This window comes from Bufo bufo, chromosome 3 (genome assembly GCF_905171765.1).
Source record: "Bufo bufo chromosome 3, aBufBuf1.1, whole genome shotgun sequence".
NCBI classification, from domain to species: domain Eukaryota; kingdom Metazoa; phylum Chordata; class Amphibia; order Anura; family Bufonidae; genus Bufo; species Bufo bufo.
In genome coordinates this window covers 18,464,287-18,483,326 of record NC_053391.1, presented here as the reverse complement: position 1 = coordinate 18,483,326, position 19,040 = coordinate 18,464,287, and the positions used below count along the sequence as shown (strand labels likewise).

General features: G+C 44.8%; 1 protein-coding gene across 1 annotated transcript in view; it reads right to left on the bottom strand.

The window, feature by feature from the left end:
* ILDR2 (immunoglobulin like domain containing receptor 2) overlaps positions 1-19,040 on the bottom strand; it is a 218,126-nt gene that overhangs the window by 106,320 nt on the left and 92,766 nt on the right. Inside the window, exon 3 of the mRNA XM_040421741.1 lies at positions 11,180-11,299. Within this exon, the coding sequence (XP_040277675.1) occupies positions 11,180-11,299 (120 nt within the window). The remainder of the gene's footprint in view (positions 1-11,179; positions 11,300-19,040) is intronic.

The following is a 19,040-nucleotide window of genomic DNA, read 5'->3' as shown; positions in this document are numbered from 1 at the left end:
AATCGTAGATCTTCTGAGAGCTCTTTTGTGCGAGGCATCATTCACATCAGGCAATGCTTCTTGTGAAAAGCAAACCCAGAACTGGTGTGTGTTTTTTATAGGGCAGGGCAGCTGTAACCAACACCTCCAATCTCATCTCATTGATTGGACTCCAGTTGGCTGTCACCTCACTCCAATTAGCTCTTGGAGATGTCAATAGTCTAGGGGTTCACATACTTTTTCCACCTGCACTGTTAATGTTTACATGGTGTGTTCAATAAAAACATGGTAACATTTTATTCTTTGTGTGTTATTAGTTTAAGCAGACTGTGATTGTCTATTGTTGTGACTTAGATGAAGATCAGATCACATTGTATGACCAATTTGTGCAGAAATCCATATAATTCCAAAGGGTTCACATACTTTTTCTTGCAACTGTATACAGAAAGGAGATTGTAAAAAGTAGACAATTTCTTTAAAACCTTTATCTTTGATAAACTGGGGGAACATCAAGCTCCACGGGTTTGTTTGACCTTCCTTCCACCATGAGAAGACAACTTCATGGTTTTGAAAGGGCTGTCATGAATCTGTAACTTCTAAAACCTGGTAGAATGGATTTACTGAACTGGAACTAAATATCTGAGATGAGAGTGTAAAAGTCTGAGGCCTTTGGAAATATCACAAAGCAGGATTGTAGACCATTAAAGCAAAAAAAAACACAATCAAGAGTACAGCCTGTTGAAGAGTCAGTGCAGGTCGGGTAAAGTGCAGCATCTTAAGATAGTGATTTATTGACGACATCATGGACAATTTAGTACCCATGTTATAACATCTGGAGAACATTTGGCTGACATCATTCTACTCAAGAAACCGACTCTAAGTAACTGCCTTAAAGATCAAGATGAACATATCAAGCCAAGAAGCTGATGTTGTCCTCAGCACCATGGAGCAGCCCTCTCCAGAGCCCAGGCCTCAATGTCAATATAGGTATTCGAAATGACTTGGATGGTGAGAAGCAGAAAATGCCTCCAACTTCTAAGACTGATCTCTGGAGATGTCTACAGTAGATCTCTCTGAAAGACTTAAAAACAAGTCTCCCAAAAAGAATGGAAGCTCTATTCAGGGGGACAAACAAAGTCCTGAAACAAATATGATAATATTTGTTGAGGCGGAATTCCAGATGAAAACATGTATCACCTATCCACTTCCAACTGCTGGGACCCTGCTTAGGGCAGGGGAATAGGATACCCTGTTCTAGCAGACTGTGCCAATGAGGAGTTTTTATGGAGTTTTGGTTGAACATGCAGAGATATGGAAATGACCATGTGAAAGTGTTCAGTTGTTTCCAGTTTTTCTGATGAGGTAAGACCTGGGGACTAGGGTTTTCCATTCTAGCGATCTGTGGGGTCCTAGTGGTCAGATCTCTACTGATCTATATGTCTCTAACAAGGATGAAGGAATTGTGGACCTCACATACTTAGAAGAGGTTATCCGACTCTTTGCAACTGATGACCTATCCTCTGATCAGCCTTCTCACTGCTTACCCTAGGCCAGTGACATCACGACCACTGGTCAAGTGGCCTAGGTGCAGTTCAGCCCCATTCAAGTGACAGGGCTGACCTAGGGTAAGCAACGAGAAAGCAGTAGTGCTCACAGGTGTACCTGGGGCCTTCGTAAACAGCTGATTGTCGGGGATCCCAGGTGTCGGACACCCACCGATCAGATGCTGAATAAGTTGCAAAGAGTTGGATAACCCCTCTAAAGAGGTTTTCTGGGGCCCAGCAACCCACCTTTAGCATTCGTGCTTTGCCTGCAGAAGAGAATGTGGATTGGCCACCCAGTAACCTGACGCTTCTCTTCAGAAAATCCAAATGTCACATCCTATACCAGGATTCCAGTCCAGTCGATGGATGAGGACATCACTTCTGCTGTGGACAGGACCTGAACTATTAGTCTCATTGGTGCATGTGCAGATGAGGTGGATTCAGCAGTCTGCATGTGCACCATGGAGACAATTTGTTTTTGCCCCATCCACAGCATCTCCACTGTATTGGGATGCTGGAGTGACGTCCCCATCCAGACTGGAGACTGGCTTCAGCAGATGCAGGATTTTCTGAAGAGCTCATGTGACCGGGTTCCAGAGTGGTCAATCTACATAACTGTAAGATGGTAGGTGTATTAGAAGCTTTCGTTTGCAGACACTATATGATTCATTGAGGTGGGTTTCTGGGTCCCGAAAAACTAGGAAAACATGTGAATGGGCACCGTGTAATGCTCCATTACCCCTGTGGTGGAGCTGCGGGGGAAATTGAACACTTGCTGACAGTTTTCCCCGCAAGAAAGGGATTGTCCAAAGGAGAAAGCCCCTTTAATGGGAAAACCTTCTGTGTTCCTCTCATCATCTAGATATCTGATCTGAACACATAAAAAAACGTTCAGTGACTGCGATACAGCAAATCGTCTTTTAAGGAAAGCTCTCTAATTTCAAGGGTCTTGTTGAATCTCAAGGGTCTTTTTGAAGAAATATCTTCTGCTCAATGGCCTAATTCCGGGAGATTCAGAAGATAAGAATGCTATTATCCAATCAATTTACAGAGGATCAAGCTGCGCGTTCTGTATGTATAAATACAATTCCCAGAGCCCCAGGGGAGGGAGGAATAATGACCGATCCAGATGGGTTAAGAACCCGGGGACCTTAGTAAAAAATGAGGCATTAGTATGACTTGATTGCACCCTCAATAATTTCAAAAACTTTTGGCAACTAGCCTCAAAAATGTCTATTCTTCATCATTCAAACCGCAACGCTGTCCCCCTCGGGAAAACAACAAGGTCATGAGATGGCTGTCTTACCCTGTAATTTCACCACAGCCAACGGGGGACCAAAAGTTATGGTGGATCCTAGCCTAAAGGCCACATCTCCTCCTTTGGATGAGAAAGGTTTACCAAGAACAAGCTGATCACAGGGTGTCCTCCTGCTGAGATCTCCAGCGATCAGCTGTGTGGAACCTGGAAGCAAGTGTTCAATTTCCCTGCAGTGCCACCACTGGTGAAAATAAGTATTACACAGTTATCTGTCGAATCAATGGGCAGGACAAGTAAAGCAACAGAATAGGTTCTTGATAGCTGCACCTCCAAATTTGCGACCCCTCTAAGTAACGTTCCCCTGTTTTACCTCTGCAGAGCATTTCCTCCATCCCTGCCCTCTCTGCAGATTGTAAACTTTTATTTTCCTAATTCACTGCGGGAAAAGAGAAAATGTCAGGAGGTAGCATCTGTTTTTCTGTCTAATTAATCCACGGCCAAATGCGCAATGCTGCGCGTGCGAGATGATTTCCTAAGGTTGTCATTTCCCTGACCTTTCTGTATCGGTATCCGGAGCGGAATGAATGTGATCCTTTACAACAGATGAATGCCGCGTGTTTGCCTAAAACTCGCAATCTGCATCTGCTTTCCGTGACGAAGGGTGGAATGTGTGCGGCTCAACGAGCGAGGATGAAGAAGACAAAGGGCAGGATTACTGAGCGCTGCGTAAATCCTGGGCAAGGCTGACCCTGGTACAGGCCGCTGCCAGAGGAGCGGGTCAGAACATCTTGTTATCCAGTGTTAAAGGGGAACTTGGGTATTTTAAGGGCATCTGTCAGCAGCTTTGTACCTATGACACTGGCTGACCTGTTGGTAGCTGAAGGTATCTTTGTTGGTCCCATGTTCATATGTGCCTGCATTGCTGAGAAAAATGATGTTTTAATATATGCAAATGAGCCTTTAGGAGCAATGGGGGCGTTGCCATTACACCTAGAGGCCCTGCTCTCTCTACAACTGCCGCATCCTCTGCACTTTGACGCAGGCTCTGCAATGCCAGGCAGTGAGAACATTGTAACACCAGGTCCTGTCAATCAAAGTGCAGGGGGTGTGAAAGTTGCAGAGAGAACAGAGCCTCTAGGTGCAATGGTAACGCCCTTGTTGCTCCTAGAGGCTCATTTGCATATATTAAAACTTCATTTTTCTCAGCAATGCGGGCACATATGAAGATGGGACCAACACAGATGCCTTCAGCTGCCAACAGGTCCGCCAGTGTCATAGGTACAAACCTGCTGACAGATGCCCTTTAAAGGGATTTCCCAGCTTTACGTAAATGTAATCAATGTACTCTGCAACTTTCAAATATACCCCGAGTTTCGACTCCTCACCATTTTCAAGACTTCTGCTTGCTGTCAGTGATCAGAAAAATTATTTTTACACCTAATGGATAAAAAAAAACTTACAGCAGGGGTGTATTGGAGCCAGGGCAGCAGGCTGTGGCTGGATGTTCTAAAAAGGGGCCCCCTGCACCCTGAATTTTTATTTTGTAATAAATTACCGTGAGCTCAATGTTGCGTGACCACCTGGTGTGACATCTCTTCGCTGTGTGGCAGATGTTTATGGATGACTATCTGGGCCCTGCAGTAATGGTGACTACCCAATCTGCATAACCACACCCTTTATTTTCATAAGCACGCTCACAAATGTAACGCTAAGTGGAGCTCCGCCTCCATTGATTGCTCCGCCCATGCCGCTCGCTCCAACCATGCTGCCTCAGACCCTACTAGGACCACACCCCTGCGTTAGAGACCGAATCAAAGTCCAAACAAATCCTCCCATCAGGTCAAGCTGTTTAGTTCACAGAGAATTGGATGCAACTGTACCAAACTCTCAGCTGTGAAAGGTAGCTGTTCTCATGGGGCTGTGAGTTCTGTCACAGGGTCAACTGGATGGGTGACATGGGTGCTGTATAACTTTGCTATTACGGTCATTAAAGCACCGCCCATGGGAACTCCCTAAAAACATAAACCCCACCCCAGTTTCTGGCCTGAGAATATTCGACCCAATTAAGACTGTAGGCTACTATGCCATAGTAACTCATCAATCCCACCCCCCTGGAACACCTGGAGTGATAAACCCTACCCCCGTTTGAGGTCCATTTTTCAGGATTTTCAGGGCAAAATTGGGATTATTCAACCATAATGCTATAGTACCTCGAAGATGTTATGTCTACACACATGGTCCCTTTAAACAGCACCTGTCAGCAGGATCAACTCTATTAAGCCATGCATACTGCCTGGTAGAGTTGATCCTGCAGATTAATTTGATACCTGTCTTGTGAAAATCAGTTGAGGCGTTCCCGAGAAACAAAGACTTTTGTTGTTTATGCAAGTGAGGGCTTCAGGTCACTGAGGGGCGTGGCCTGCACTGGAAAGCTGAGTGGACAGGCCCCGCCCCTCTGTGAACAGAAGCTCTTATTTGTATAAAGAATAAAGCTCTTTTTTCTCGGGGACGCCACGACTGATTTTCACAAGACAGGTATCATTTTAATCAGCAGGATCAGCCCTACCAAGCAGTATGCCTGGTTTAACAGAGTGTATTCTGCTGACGGGCGCTTTTTAAGGTTTTTAATTTCTTGCATTTATTCCAGCTGATATATATCGCTCCGCAGACGCTATACAAGTACCCAATGGCGGGGGATCAATATCCACGCGGCTGCCTTCTAACCGTATCCTGTATCTGACGCCTAATGAATTCCAGTGCATAAAACTATTCTGCAATTAACCCTGGTTGTGATGTCACCAGGGAGGGGATGGGGCTAATTAATATGCTAATCATTTTTGGAGAAGTTGCTACAGTTGCAGTTCCGTATCTAGAGATGGCGGACCCCCGGAGACGTCAAGAAGCCGGAATTATCTCACAGACGATGCGCTCACAGCTAAGGGTTTATTCCCGAGAGGTGCAAATATTAAAAGTTTAATCGCCCCTCTGTCACCAGCCGCAGTAATGAAGTCTTCCTTAATGAATCACATTTTAAACACAGCATTTAAGCCAAAATTATACCTCCAAGCCAGGCGGGGAAAATTCACATTCAGCTGTACGAGCGCCCAACACCTCCCCCATCCTCCTCCTACACGGAGAAAGGGAGTCCTCGGTGCAATTATCCATTAGGAAATGCCTTCACACGGCATTGGGGAACCCCGTCTAGGTGACTACTTTTGATCTACATGCTACCGTGGGCATTGCAAACTTAAAGGGGCTACTTAACATGGCTACTTTCTTCTAGCGGTACACCTGCCCATAGTTGCACTTGGCACTTAATAAAAGCTAAGCTGCAATACCACACCTAACCTGTGGACAAGTGTGGCGCTGTTACATTGCAGAAGTGATAATGATACTCGTGGATGATATGTCTCTTTTGCTTCCTCCCTGCATCTTTCACAGTAGAAGGTGGTCCTCAGCTCTGAGGAGAGGGGTTTCTGATGACGCAATGGGATCAACAGAGCTTTTTGCAGCCTAAAGACGGGCAGACAGGGCCTTAAAGGGGAACTCCTAGCAAAAATATTTACAGTACATCCACCAAATAAAACCTCTGGGATGTTCACCTATTGGGAGAAGAGACTTGTTGCAATGGAGAGGTGGTTGCAACCATCTCCTCTGAAGACTGGGAGACCTATGAAAGTTCTCCCTTTAGGTGAGGGTCCCAGATAGGAGTACCACCAATGTCTGATAGGTGAGGGTCTCCACCTCTAGGACCTGCACCTATCTTAACCTCCTCAGGACCGCCATACGCAGGATTGCGTCTTTGCGGCGGCCCTGCTCTTCTGGGTGGACGCGCCGGTGCGTCCTCTCGCGAGACGCGAGATTTCCTGTGAACGCGCGCACACAGGCGCGCGCGCTCACAGGAACGGAAGGTAAGAGAGTTGATCTCCAGCCTGCCAGCGGCGATCGTTCGCTGGCAGGCTGGAGATGTGATTTTTTTTAACCCCTAACAGGTATATTAGACGCTGTTTTGATAACAGCGTCTAATATACCTGCTACCTGGTCCTCTGGTGGTCCCTTTTGTTTGGATCGACCACCAGAGGACACAGGTAGCTCAGTAATATGATGCACCAAGCACCACTACACTACACCCCCCCCCCTGTCACTTATTAACCCCTTATTCACCCTTGATCACCCCATATAGACTCCCTGATTACCCCCCTGTCATTGATCACCCCCCTGTAAAGCTCCATTCAGATGTCCGCATGATTTTTACGGATGCACTGATAGATGGATCGGATCCGCAAAACGCATACGGACGTCTGAATGGAGCCTTACAGGGGCGTGATCAATGACTGTGGTGATCACCCCATATAGACTCCCTCATCACCCCCCTGTCATTGATTACCCCCCTGACATTGATCAACCCCCTGTAAAGCTCCATTCAGATGTCCGCATGATTTTTACGGATCCACTGATAGATGGATCGGATCCGCAAAACACATACAGGCGTCTCCCTGGAGCCTTCCAGGGGGGGTGATCACCCCATATAGACTCCCTGATCACCCCCCTGTCATTGATCACCCCCCCTGTCAGGCTGCATTCAGATGTCCGTATGATTTTTACGGATCCACGGATACATGGATCGGATCCGCAAAACACATACGGACATCTGAATGGAGCCTTACAGGGGGGTGATCAATGACAGGGGGGTGATCACCCCATATAGACTCTCTGATCACCCCCCTGTCATTGATCACCCCCCTGTCATTGATTAACCCCCCCTGTCATTGATCACCCCCCTGTCATTGATCACCCCCCCTGTCATTGATCACCCCCCCTGTCAGGCTGCATTCAGATGTCCGTATGATTTTTACGGATCCACGGATACATGGATCGGATCCGCAAAACACATACGGACATCTGAATGGAGCCTTACAGGGGGGTGATCAATGACAGGGGGGTGATCACCCCATATAGACTCTCTGATCACCCCCCTGTCATTGATCACCCCCCTGTCATTGATCACCCCCCCTGTCATTGATCACCCCCCCTGTCATTGATCACCCCCCCTGTCATTGATCACCCCCCCTGTCAGGCTGCATTCAGATGTCCGTATGATTTTTACGGATCCACGGATACATGGATCGGATCCGCAAAACACATACGGACATCTGAATGGAGCCTTACAGGGGGGTGATCAATGACAGGGGGGTGATCACCCCATATAGACTCTCTGATCACCCCCCTGTCATTGATCACCCCCCTGTCATTGATCACCCCCCTGTCATTGATCACCCCCCTGTCATTGATCACCCCCCTGTCATTGATCACCCTCTGTAAGGCTCCATTCAGACATTTTTTTGGCCCAAGTTAGCGGAAATTATTTATTTTTTTCTTACAAAGTCTCATATTCCACTAACTTGTGTCAAAAAATAAAATCTCACATGAACTCACAATACCCCTCACGGAATCCAAATGCGTAAAATTTTTTATACATTTATATTCCAGACTTCTTCTCACGCTTTAGGGCCCCTAGAATGCCAGGGCAGTATAAATACCCCACATGTGACCCCATTTCGGAAAGAAGACACCCCAAGGTATTCCGTGAGGGGCATATTGAGTCCATGAAAGATTAAAATTTTTGGCCCATGTTAGCGGAAAGGGAGACTTTGTGAGAAAAAAAAAAAAATCAATTTCTGCTAACTTGTGCCAAAAAAAATAAATTTCTATGAACTCGCCATGCCCCTCATTGAATACCTTGGGGTGTCTTCTTTCCAAAATGGGGTCACATGTGGGGTATTTATACTGCCCTGGCATTCTAGGGGTCCTAAAGCGTGAGAAGAAGTCTGGGATCCAAATATCTAAAAATGCCCTCATAAAATGAATGTGGGTCCCTTTGCGCATCTAGGCTGCAAAAAAGTGTCACACATCTGGTATCGCCGTACTCAGGAGAAGTTGGGCAATGTGTTTTGGGGTGTCATTTTACATATACCCATGCTGGGTGAGATAAATATCTTGGTCAAATGCCAACTTTGTATAAAAAAATGGGAAAAGTTGTCTTTTGCCGAGATATTTCTCTCACCCAGCATGAGTATATGTAAAAAGACACCCCAAAACACATTCCCCAACTTCTCCTGAATACGGCGATACCACATGTGTGACACTTTATTGCAGCCTAGGTGGGCAAAGGGGCCCATATTCCAAAGAGCACCTTTCGGATTTCACAGGTCATTTACCTACTTACCACACATTAGGGCCCCTGGAAAATGCCAGGGCAGTATAACTACCCCACAAGTGACCCCATTTTGGAAACAAGACACCCCAAGGTATTCCGTGAGGGGCATAGCGAGTTCCTAGAATTTTATATTTTTTGTCACAAGTTAGCGGAAAATGATGATTTTTGTTATTTTTATTTTTTTCCCTTACAAAGTCTCATATTCCACTAACTTGTGACAAAAAATAAAAACTTCCATGAACTCACTATGCCCATCAGCGAATACCTTGGGGTGTCTTCTTTCCAAAATGGGGTCACTTGTGGGGTAGTTATACTGCCCTGGCATTCTAGGGGCCCAAATGTGTGGTAAGGAGTTTAAAATCAAATTCTGTAAAAAATGACCTGTGAAATCCAAAAGGTGCTCTTTGGAATATGGGCCCCTTTGCCCACCTAGGCTGCAAAAAAGTGTCACACATGTGGTATCGCCGTACTCAGGAGAAGTTGGGGAATGTGTTTTGGGGTGTTATTTTACATATACCCATGCTGGGTGAGAGAAATATCTTGGCAAAAGACAACTTTTCCCATTTTTTTTATACAAAGTTGGCATTTGACCAAGATATTTATCTCACCCAGCATGGGTATATGTAAAAAGATACCCCAAAACACATTCCCCAACTTCACCTGAGTACGGAGATACCACATGTGTGACACTTTTTTGCAGCCTAGGTGGGCAAAGGGGCCCACATTCCAAAGAGCACCTTTCGGATTTCACCGGCCATTTTTTACAGAATTTGATTTCAAACTCCTTACCACACATTTGGGCCCCTAGAATGCCAGGGCAGTATAACTACCCCACAAGTGACCCCATTTTGGAAAGAAGACACCCCAAGGTATTCGCTGATGGGCATAGTGAGTTCATGGAAGTTATTTTTTGTCACAAGTTAGTGGAATATGAGACTTTGTAAGAAAAAAAAAAAAAATCATCATTTTCCGCTAACTTGTGACAAAAAATAAAAAGTTCTATGAACTCACTATGCCCATGAGTGAATACCTTAGGGTGTCTACTTTCCGAAATGGGGTCATTTGTGGGGTGTTTGTACTGTCTGGGCATTGTAGAACCTCAGGAAACATGACAGGTGCTCAGAAAGTCAGAGCTGCTTCAAAAAGCGGAAATTTACATTTTTGTACCATAGTTTATAAACGCTATAACTTTTACCCAAACCATTTTTTTTTTATCAAAGACATGTAGAACAATAAATTTAGAGCAAAATTTATATATGGATCTCGTTTTTTTTTGCAAAATTTTACAACTGAAAGTGAAAAATGTCATTTTTTTGCAAAAAAATCGTTAAATTTCGATTAATAACAAAAAAAGTAAAAATGTCAGCAGCAATGAAATACCACCAAATGAAAGCTCTATTAGTGAGAAGAAAAGGAGGTAAAATTCATTTTGGTGGTAAGTTGCATGACCGAGCAATAAACGGTGAAAGTAGTGTAGTGCAGAGGTGTAAAAAGTGGCCTGGTCATTAAGGGGGTTTAAGCTAGGGGGGCTGGGGTGGTTAAGGATGGAGCCCGTTAAGTGAAGGAGGGCGTACCGCGGATGCTCAGCTGCCTTCCATTAATTTCTACGGAGCAGAGCGACTGGCTATTTTTTGAAGGTCCCATTGAAACAAATGGGAAGCGCAACGAAAATAGCCGCACTCAGATATTTTCGGCGCTCCCATTCACTTTATGGGTTCCTAGAGGTGAGACCCGCACCTATCAGACATTGAGGGCAAATTGTAGCGATATGCCCCCAATGTATCAGATGATACAACCCATTTAATTATAAAAATCTGCCGGCCTTCAGTCACCACTAGGGGGAGCTCACTGCATACCGAGTTTTAGAGTTCACATTGCATAAGAAACTTGAATTCAGTTAGCTCCCTCTAGTGGTTACAAGGAGACACAGTTTTGTCATGTAAATGGGAAGCAGCCGTTTTGGAGCTTCAACCCTATAAAGATGATCAAGAAATTACGTTAATCCCTTTAACAGCTCTAGAATCTGTTTCTCCTCAGTTTAACAGAGAACAACAGTTTGTATTCAAAAACACAACAAATGCAGATAAGATAAGACTCTATATTCAGCATTGTCCTGTAGACATATCCTCCATCACAAATGATCACTACCCCCCAACATCAGCATTGGATTTTAGTACTCACCCATTACAAGGACCTCGACGCGATCCTCATTTTTGCCTTCCAGATCGTCGGAGACGGCAACAAGACAGTAATAGAGGCCGCTGTCTCCCCACTGCACAGTGCCAAACTGAAGATCCGCATCTAGAACCAACCACAAAGAGCAGCAGAGTTACCGACCCGTGGGGCATCTCAGAGAACACGTTTACACCTCATTTATCAAGAGGTCTGAAAGAAAATCTGGCCTTGATACAATGAGCTACTACCAGAGGAGTGAAATGATAAAGTTCTCCCTTCCTGCGGTCAACACTAGGTGGAGCTCATGGCATAGTGTGTTATTATTGAGCACAATGTATACACTGTCTGCAGTAAGCTCCTGGGCTCCCTCTAGTGGTGGATGCAGACGGAGAGCTCTTTGCAACTTTTGTACTCCCGATAGCTGGTGCGTAGACTTTGATACATTTCCCTAGAGGACTATGCAGGGAATTTGGAGAAAAGCTCCAACGTGTATGACCTATATCATCGTCAACACATCCCTGCTCTGTTATGCCGCCATACTGCCTATGACATAGGGGGCCTAAGTGCAAGCCCTCTGCTACAGCCTACGCATTCTGGGTAATATGTGTAATGGTAGAAAGTCCATAGCAGTTAGATCTGTGCTGAGCGGAGGCTAAAAGCAAGAGCTCGGCCGCGACCTGCTGATGTCACAGATCCTGTAATTATGCCGTAAAAGCCTCTTCAGAGCCAGATGATTAGATTATAATGCTGTGATCATATGGAAAAGAGGTGAAATAATGACATCTGTACAGCACGGAGTCCGAGCCGTTCTGCGCCATATTCTATAGGTTAACCCTTCTACCGCCCAGAGCTGTACATTTATGGAACAGATATGGCAATGCAAAACGAGACTCCTCTGATTTTTTAAATTTTTTTATTAAAAAACAAGTGGGGGAAAAAAAGGAAGAGGTGCTTCATAAATCTGGAGCTCATCCTGTATACTATATTCTTCCACGTATTTAGAGCAGTCACTTGCGTGGCATAAACACATTATAGATCTGCTGCTTCCCTTCACACAGTGTATTATAAAACTCCTTGCCTGCAGCCACCACTAGAGGGAGCTCAGTGCATAGGAAATATAGTTACCATTTATATCAATGGAAGCTGTAAAAAAAAAAAAATCTGTTTGCACTGAGAAATGCAGTGGCTCTACATCAGAAACGGGAAAAGCAGTTCAACACCTGGCTTTCATTCCCCCGTGGTCTGCCTCCATCTTAGGTAAACCACTGATTAACGCATTCTGTGATTAATGGGTTAAGATGAGATTTCTCATTTTTTAAAAGGGATTTCTCATTTTTTAAAGGGGATGTCCAATGGGCAGGGGCAGACTTTACCAAGATACAAAGCAGTCAAATACTTGGGGCCCAAGAGAATAGTGGGCCACCTGCTGGCTGGAAAAAAAAAAACGACTAAGGAGGCGGACATATTGGCGCCAGTTCCAGCAGCAGAAGGCCCAGGCTGCACAGCTAAACTGAGGCCGGAGTTTAGGCTGATGGAGGTGGAGCGTATCAGTGTGATGGGGAGGAGCTTAGAGGTGTGATGGGGAAGAGCTTAGAGGTGTGATGGGGAGGAGCTTAGAGGTGTGATGGGGAAGAGCTTAGAGGTGTGATGGGGAGGAGCTTAGAGGCGTGATGGGGAGGAGCTTAGAGGTGTGATGGGGAGGCGCTTAGAGGCGTGATGGGGAGGAGCTTAGATGTGTGATGGGGAGGAGCTTAGAGGTGTGATGGGGAGGAGCTTAGAGGTGTGATGGGGAAGAGCTTAGAGGTGTGATGGGGAGGAGCTTAGAGGCGTGATGGGGAGGAGCTTAGATGTGTGATGGGGAGGAGCTTAGAGGTGTGATGTGGAGGAGCTTAGAGGCGTGATGGGGAGGAGCTTAGATGTGTGATGGGGAGGAGCTTAGAGGTGTGATGTGGAGGAGCTTAGAGGTGTGATGGGGAGGAGCTTAGAGGTGTGATGGGGAGGAGCTTAGAGGTGTGATGGGGAGGAGCTTAGAGGTGTGATGGGGCAGCTCTGGTTAGTATGACCACCATTCATTTCTGCAATTTCCTGACTCATTGTTTTAAAGGGGTATTCCGGTTGTTTGAAGTTATTCCCTATCCACAGGATAGGGCATAACTGTCAGATCGGTGGGGGTCCTAGCGATGGGACCCCTACCTTTCACGAAAACTAGGGTCCCGAACCGCCTGCAGCCCCCCTGAAATGAACGGAGTGGTCGGTCAGGCATGCGTGCAGCTGCTCTATTGATTTCTATGGCAATTCCGAAGATAGTGGAGCACTCTACTCACCTATATCCAGAACTCCCATAGAAATGAATGGAGCGGCCACACACACGAGCCACCGGCCACTCTGTTCATTTCAGGGGAGCCGCAGGAGGTACAGGTCCCCCTTTCTCATGAGCGGCAGGACCCCCACTGATCAAATAGTTTTCCTGTAAATAAGGGATAACTTCAAACAACTGGAATAGCCCTTCAAGCCCTCACCATTTTCAAGATTTTTGCTTGCTGTCAGTGAATGGCTACATGTACATAATACACCTCAGATCTGAGAGTCTGTTACAGTTGTATCCAGTGTAGATAATACTCTGTGCACTACAAACCTCAGCAGCACAAACCTTTTTCCTGGCCTGACAGTTTGTTACAAAGTATCAGTGCGGATCAGTCTGGAGTCCAGGCAGTTTTAGGGTCTGGACTGGATACAATTGTAACAAACCCTTACCTATTAGGAAAGTACTGGTTTTCAGCTTCAAGATGTAAACAAAAATGTTCCCATTCACTGACAGCAAGCAGAGAACATTAAAAGGCCTCATGCACATGGCCGTTGTTTTGGTCCGCATTCAAACCACAGTTTTGGTGGCTCGGATGCAGACCCATTCACTTCAATAGGGCTGCAAAAGATGCGGACAGCTGTCCGCATCCGTTGCTCCGTTCCGTGGCCCCGCCAAAAAAATATAACATGTCCTATTCTTGTCCGCGCTTTGCGGACAAGAATAGGCAGTTACTGTATATTAAAGGCTGTCCGTGCCGTTCCACAAATTTCAGAACGCACAAGGACGCCATCCGTGTTTTGCGGATCCGCGATTTGCGGACCGCAAAAAACGGAACGGTCGTGTGCGTGTAGCCAAATAGTGAGAAAGTAAACACCAGTCTGGACCTGCAGCAGATCACACCCTGCCTAATGGAGTTAAGGCCTCATTCACACAACCGTATTTTTTTTGTCCGTGGATCCGATTACTATGTTACTGGAACCGCTACAAAGGGTCCTTACGTGACCCAGTGCAGCAGCACCGCAGCTGTACAAAGGCCAGGAGCCAGTAAGATAAGTGTACAATCTGGTCTGGGGTCTGATAGTAACATAGCGGCCTGGAAATACTTAGGGGGTCTAAATAAAAAAATTAAATTAGGTCTGGAGTGTGGAGGTGTCTTGTCTAGGACCTGAAGTTAATGCAAGAGTCTGCTCTGTACTCTGATATTAATAGAGGGGGTCTGATCTGGGGTCTGATATTAATAGAGGGGGTCTGATCTGGGGTCTGATATTAATAGAGGGGGTCTGATCTGGGGTCTGATATTAATATAGGGGGTCTGATCTGTACTCTGATATTAATATAGGGGGTCTGATCTGGGGTCTGATATTAACATAGAGGGTCTGATATTAATATAGGGGGGTTTGTCTGAGTCTGCTATTAATATAAGGGTTCTGATCTCGGGTCTGATATTAATAGAGGGGGTCTGCTCTGTGGTCTGATATTAATAGAGGGGGTCTGCTCTGTGGTCTGATATTAATAGAGGGGGTCTGCTCTGGGGTCTGATATTAATAGAGGGGGTCTGCTCTGGGGTCTGATATTAATAGAAGGGTTCTGATATCGGGTCTGATATTAATAGAGGGGGTTTGATCTGGGGTCTGATATTAACATAGATGGTCTGATATGGGGTCCGATATTAATAGAGTGGTTTTGTCTGGTTCTGATATTAATATAAGGGTTCTGATCTCAAGCCTAATATTAATAGAGGATGTCTGCTCTGTGGTCTAATATAGAATGTGTCGGCAGATAAGAACCATTTGGCCCATCTAGTCTGCCCAATATACTGAGTACTATGGATAGCCCCTGGCCCTATCTTATATGAAGGATGGCCTTATGCCTATCCCATGCATGCTTAAACTCCTTCACTGTATTTGCAGCTACCACTTCTGCAGGAAGGCTATTCCATGCATCCACTACTCTCTCAGTAAAGTAATACTTCCTGATATTACTTTTAAACCTTTGCCCCTCTAATTTAAAACTATGTCCTCTTGTGGTAGTTTTTCTTCTTTTAAATATTCTCTCCTCTTTTACCTTGTTGATTCCCTTTATGTATTTAGCAGTTTCTATCATCTCCCCTCTGTCTCGTCTTTCTTCCAAGCTATACATGTTAAGGTCCTTTAATCTTTCCTGGTAAGTTTTATCCTGCAATCCATGTACCAGTTTAGTAGCTCTTCTCTAAACTCTCTCCAAAGTATCAATATCCTTCTGGAGATATGGTCTCCAGTACTGAGCACAATACTCCAGATGAGGTCTCACTAGTGCTCTGTAGAGCGGCATGAGCGCCTCCCTCTGTCTACTGGTAATTCCTCTCCCTATACACCCAAGCATTCTGCTAGCATTTCCTGCTGCTCTATGACATTGTCTGCCTACCTTTAAGTCTTCTGGAATAATGACCCCCTAAATCCCTTTCCTCAGATACTGAGGTCAGGACTGTGTCACTGATTTTATATTCTGCTCTTGGGTTTTTACGTCCCAGGTGCATTATCTTGCATTTATCAACATTAAATTTTAGTTGCCAGATTTCTGACCATTCCTCTAGTTTTCCTAAATCTTTTTCCATTTGGTGTATCCCTCCAGGAACATCAACCCTGTTACATATCTTTGTGTCATCAGCAAAAAGACACACCTTACCATCGAGGCCTTCTGCAATTTCGCTGATAAAGATATTAAACAATATGGGTCCCAGAACAGATCCCTGAGGTACCCCACTGGTAACAAGACCTTGGTCTGAATATACTCCATTGACTACAACCCTCTGTTGCCTGTCCCTCAGCCACTACCTAATCCATTCAACAATATGGGAGTCCAAGCCCAAAGACTGCAGTTTATTGATAAGCCTTCTATGTGGGACAGTATCAAAAGCCTTACTAAAGTCTAGATAAGCGATGTCTACTGCACCTCCGCCATCTATTATTTTAGTCACCCAATCAAAAAAATCTATAAGATTAGTTTGACATGATCTCCCTGAAGTAAACCCATGCTGTTTTTCATCTTTCAATCCATGGGATTTTAGATGTTCCACAATCCTCTCCTTAAGGCCTCATGCACACGACCGTTGTGTGCATCCGCGGCCGTTGTTCCGTTTTCTGTTTTTTTTCGCGGACCCATTGACTTTCAATGGGTCCGTGGAAAAATCGTAAAATTCACCGTTTGGCTTCTGCGTCCGTGATCCGTTTATCCAGTCCGTGAAAAAAATAGGACCTGTCCTATTTTTTTCACGGACAACGGTTCACGGACCCATTCAAGTCAATGGGTCCGTGAAAAATCACGGATGCACACAAGATAGTCATCCGCGTCCGTGATCCGTGTCCGTGTCCGTTTTTCCTATCATTTTCAATGCAAACTTGACTTTTTTTTTTTTTTCACTTTTCATGTCCGTGGATCCTCCAAAAATCAAGGAAGACCCACGGATGAAAAAACGGACACAGAGCATGGAGCAACGGAAACCGTTTTTGCGGACCGCAAAAAAAAACGCCCGTGTGCATGAGGCCTAAGTATGGTTTCCATTAATTTCCCCACTATTGATGTCAGGCTTACTGGCCTATAGTTGCTCGATTCCTCCCTACTACCTTTCTTGTGAATGGGCACAACATTTGCTAATTTCCAATCTTCTGGGATGACTCCTGTTGCCAGTGATTGGTTAAATAAATCTGTTAATGGTTTTGCTAGTTCACCGCTAAGCTCTTTTAATAGCTTTGGGTGTATCCCATCAGGCTCCTGTGACTTATTTGTAATAATTTTAGACAGCTGACTTAGAACCTCTTCCTCTGTAAAGACACATGCATCAAAACATTCATTAGTCTTTCCTAACTGAGGTCCTTTTCCTTCATTTTCCTTTGTAGAAACTGAACAGAAGTATTCATTGAGGCAGTCAGCTAGTTCTTTATCTTCTTCCATATACCTTCCTTCTTTTGTTTTTAATTTGGTAATTCCTTGTTTTAGTTTCCTTTTTTCATTTATGTATCTGAAGAATGTCTTATCGCCTTTTTTCACTGACTGAGCTAATTTCTCTTCTGCCTGTGCTTTAGAAGCTCTTATAACTTGTTTGGCCTCTCTCTGCCTAATCTTGTAGATTTGCCTGTCATCCTCGTTTTTAAAAAAAATATAATTACTAAATGCTATCTTTTTGTTTTTAATGATTTTGGCCACTTCTGCTGAGTACCACAGTGGTCTCTTCCTATTTTTGCTTTTACTGACAAGCCTAATGAAATTTTCTGTTGCCTTCAATAGTGCCACTTTTAAGTAGTCCCATTTCTCCTGGACTCCAATGAAACTGTTCCAATCTGATAGGGACTCGTATACCACTAATCTAATTTTAGAAAAGTCTGTTTTTCTAAAATCTAAATCCATGGGATTATTAATACAGGGGGTCTGATATTAATATGGGGGGGGTGATTTCGGGTCTGATATTAATATAGGGGGTCTGATATTAATAGAAGGGGTCTGCTCTGTGGTCTGATATTAATATAGGGGGTCTGATCTGGGGTCTGATATTGGGTCCGATATTAATAGAGTGGTTTTGTCTGAGTCTGATATTAATATAAGGGTTCTGATCTCGGGTCTGATATTAATAGAGGAGGTCTGCTCTGTGGTCTGATATTAATATAGGGGGTCTGATCTGGGGTCTGTTATTAATATAGGGGGTCTGATCTGGGGTCCGATATTAATAGAGTGGTTTTGTCTGGGTCTTATATTAATATAAGGGTTCTGATCTCGGGTCTGATATTAATAGAGGAGGTCTGCTCTGTGGTCTGATATTAATATAGGGGGTCTGATCTGGGGTCTGATATTAATATAGGGGGTCTGATCTGGGGTCCGATATTAATAGAGTGGTTTTGTCTGGGTCTTATATTAATATAAGGGTTCTGATCTCGGGTCTGATATTAATAGAGGAGGTCTGCTCTGTGGTCTGATATTAATATAGGGGGTCTGATCTGGGGTCTGATATTAATATAGGGGGTCTGATCTGGGGTCTGATATTAATATAGGGGGTCTGATCTGGGGTCTGATATTAATATAGGGGGTCTGATCTTAATTATACAGGGGGTTTGATTATATATAGCAACATCCCTTTACATAATCTACACCCCTTTAAAAAGGTGACAGGGGGAAGGTTTGCAAAACAACTGCTTTTGGTTATCTGTTTTTCAGAAAGCTGGGTGGCCAACACAAAAAGGTCCTTCAAGAAAAACCTTCCGATAAACCATTTCTCTGATTCTACTGTATATCTGCATTTTAAGGTAAAATTCGTTTGTAGCAGCGATGTGTTTGGTCGGATGTAGCAGCGCTGTGTTTGGTCGGATGTAGCAGCGCTGTGTTTGGTCGGATGTAGCAGCGCTGTGTTTGGTCGGATGTAGCAGAGCTGTGTTTGGTCGGATGTAGCAGCGTTGTGTTTGGTCGGATGTAGCAGCGCTGTATTTGGTCGGATGTAGCAGCGCTGTGTTTGGTCGGATGTAGCAGCGCTGTGTTTGGTCGGATGTTGCAGCGCTGTGTTTGGTCGGATGTAGCAGCGCTGTGTTTGGTCGGATG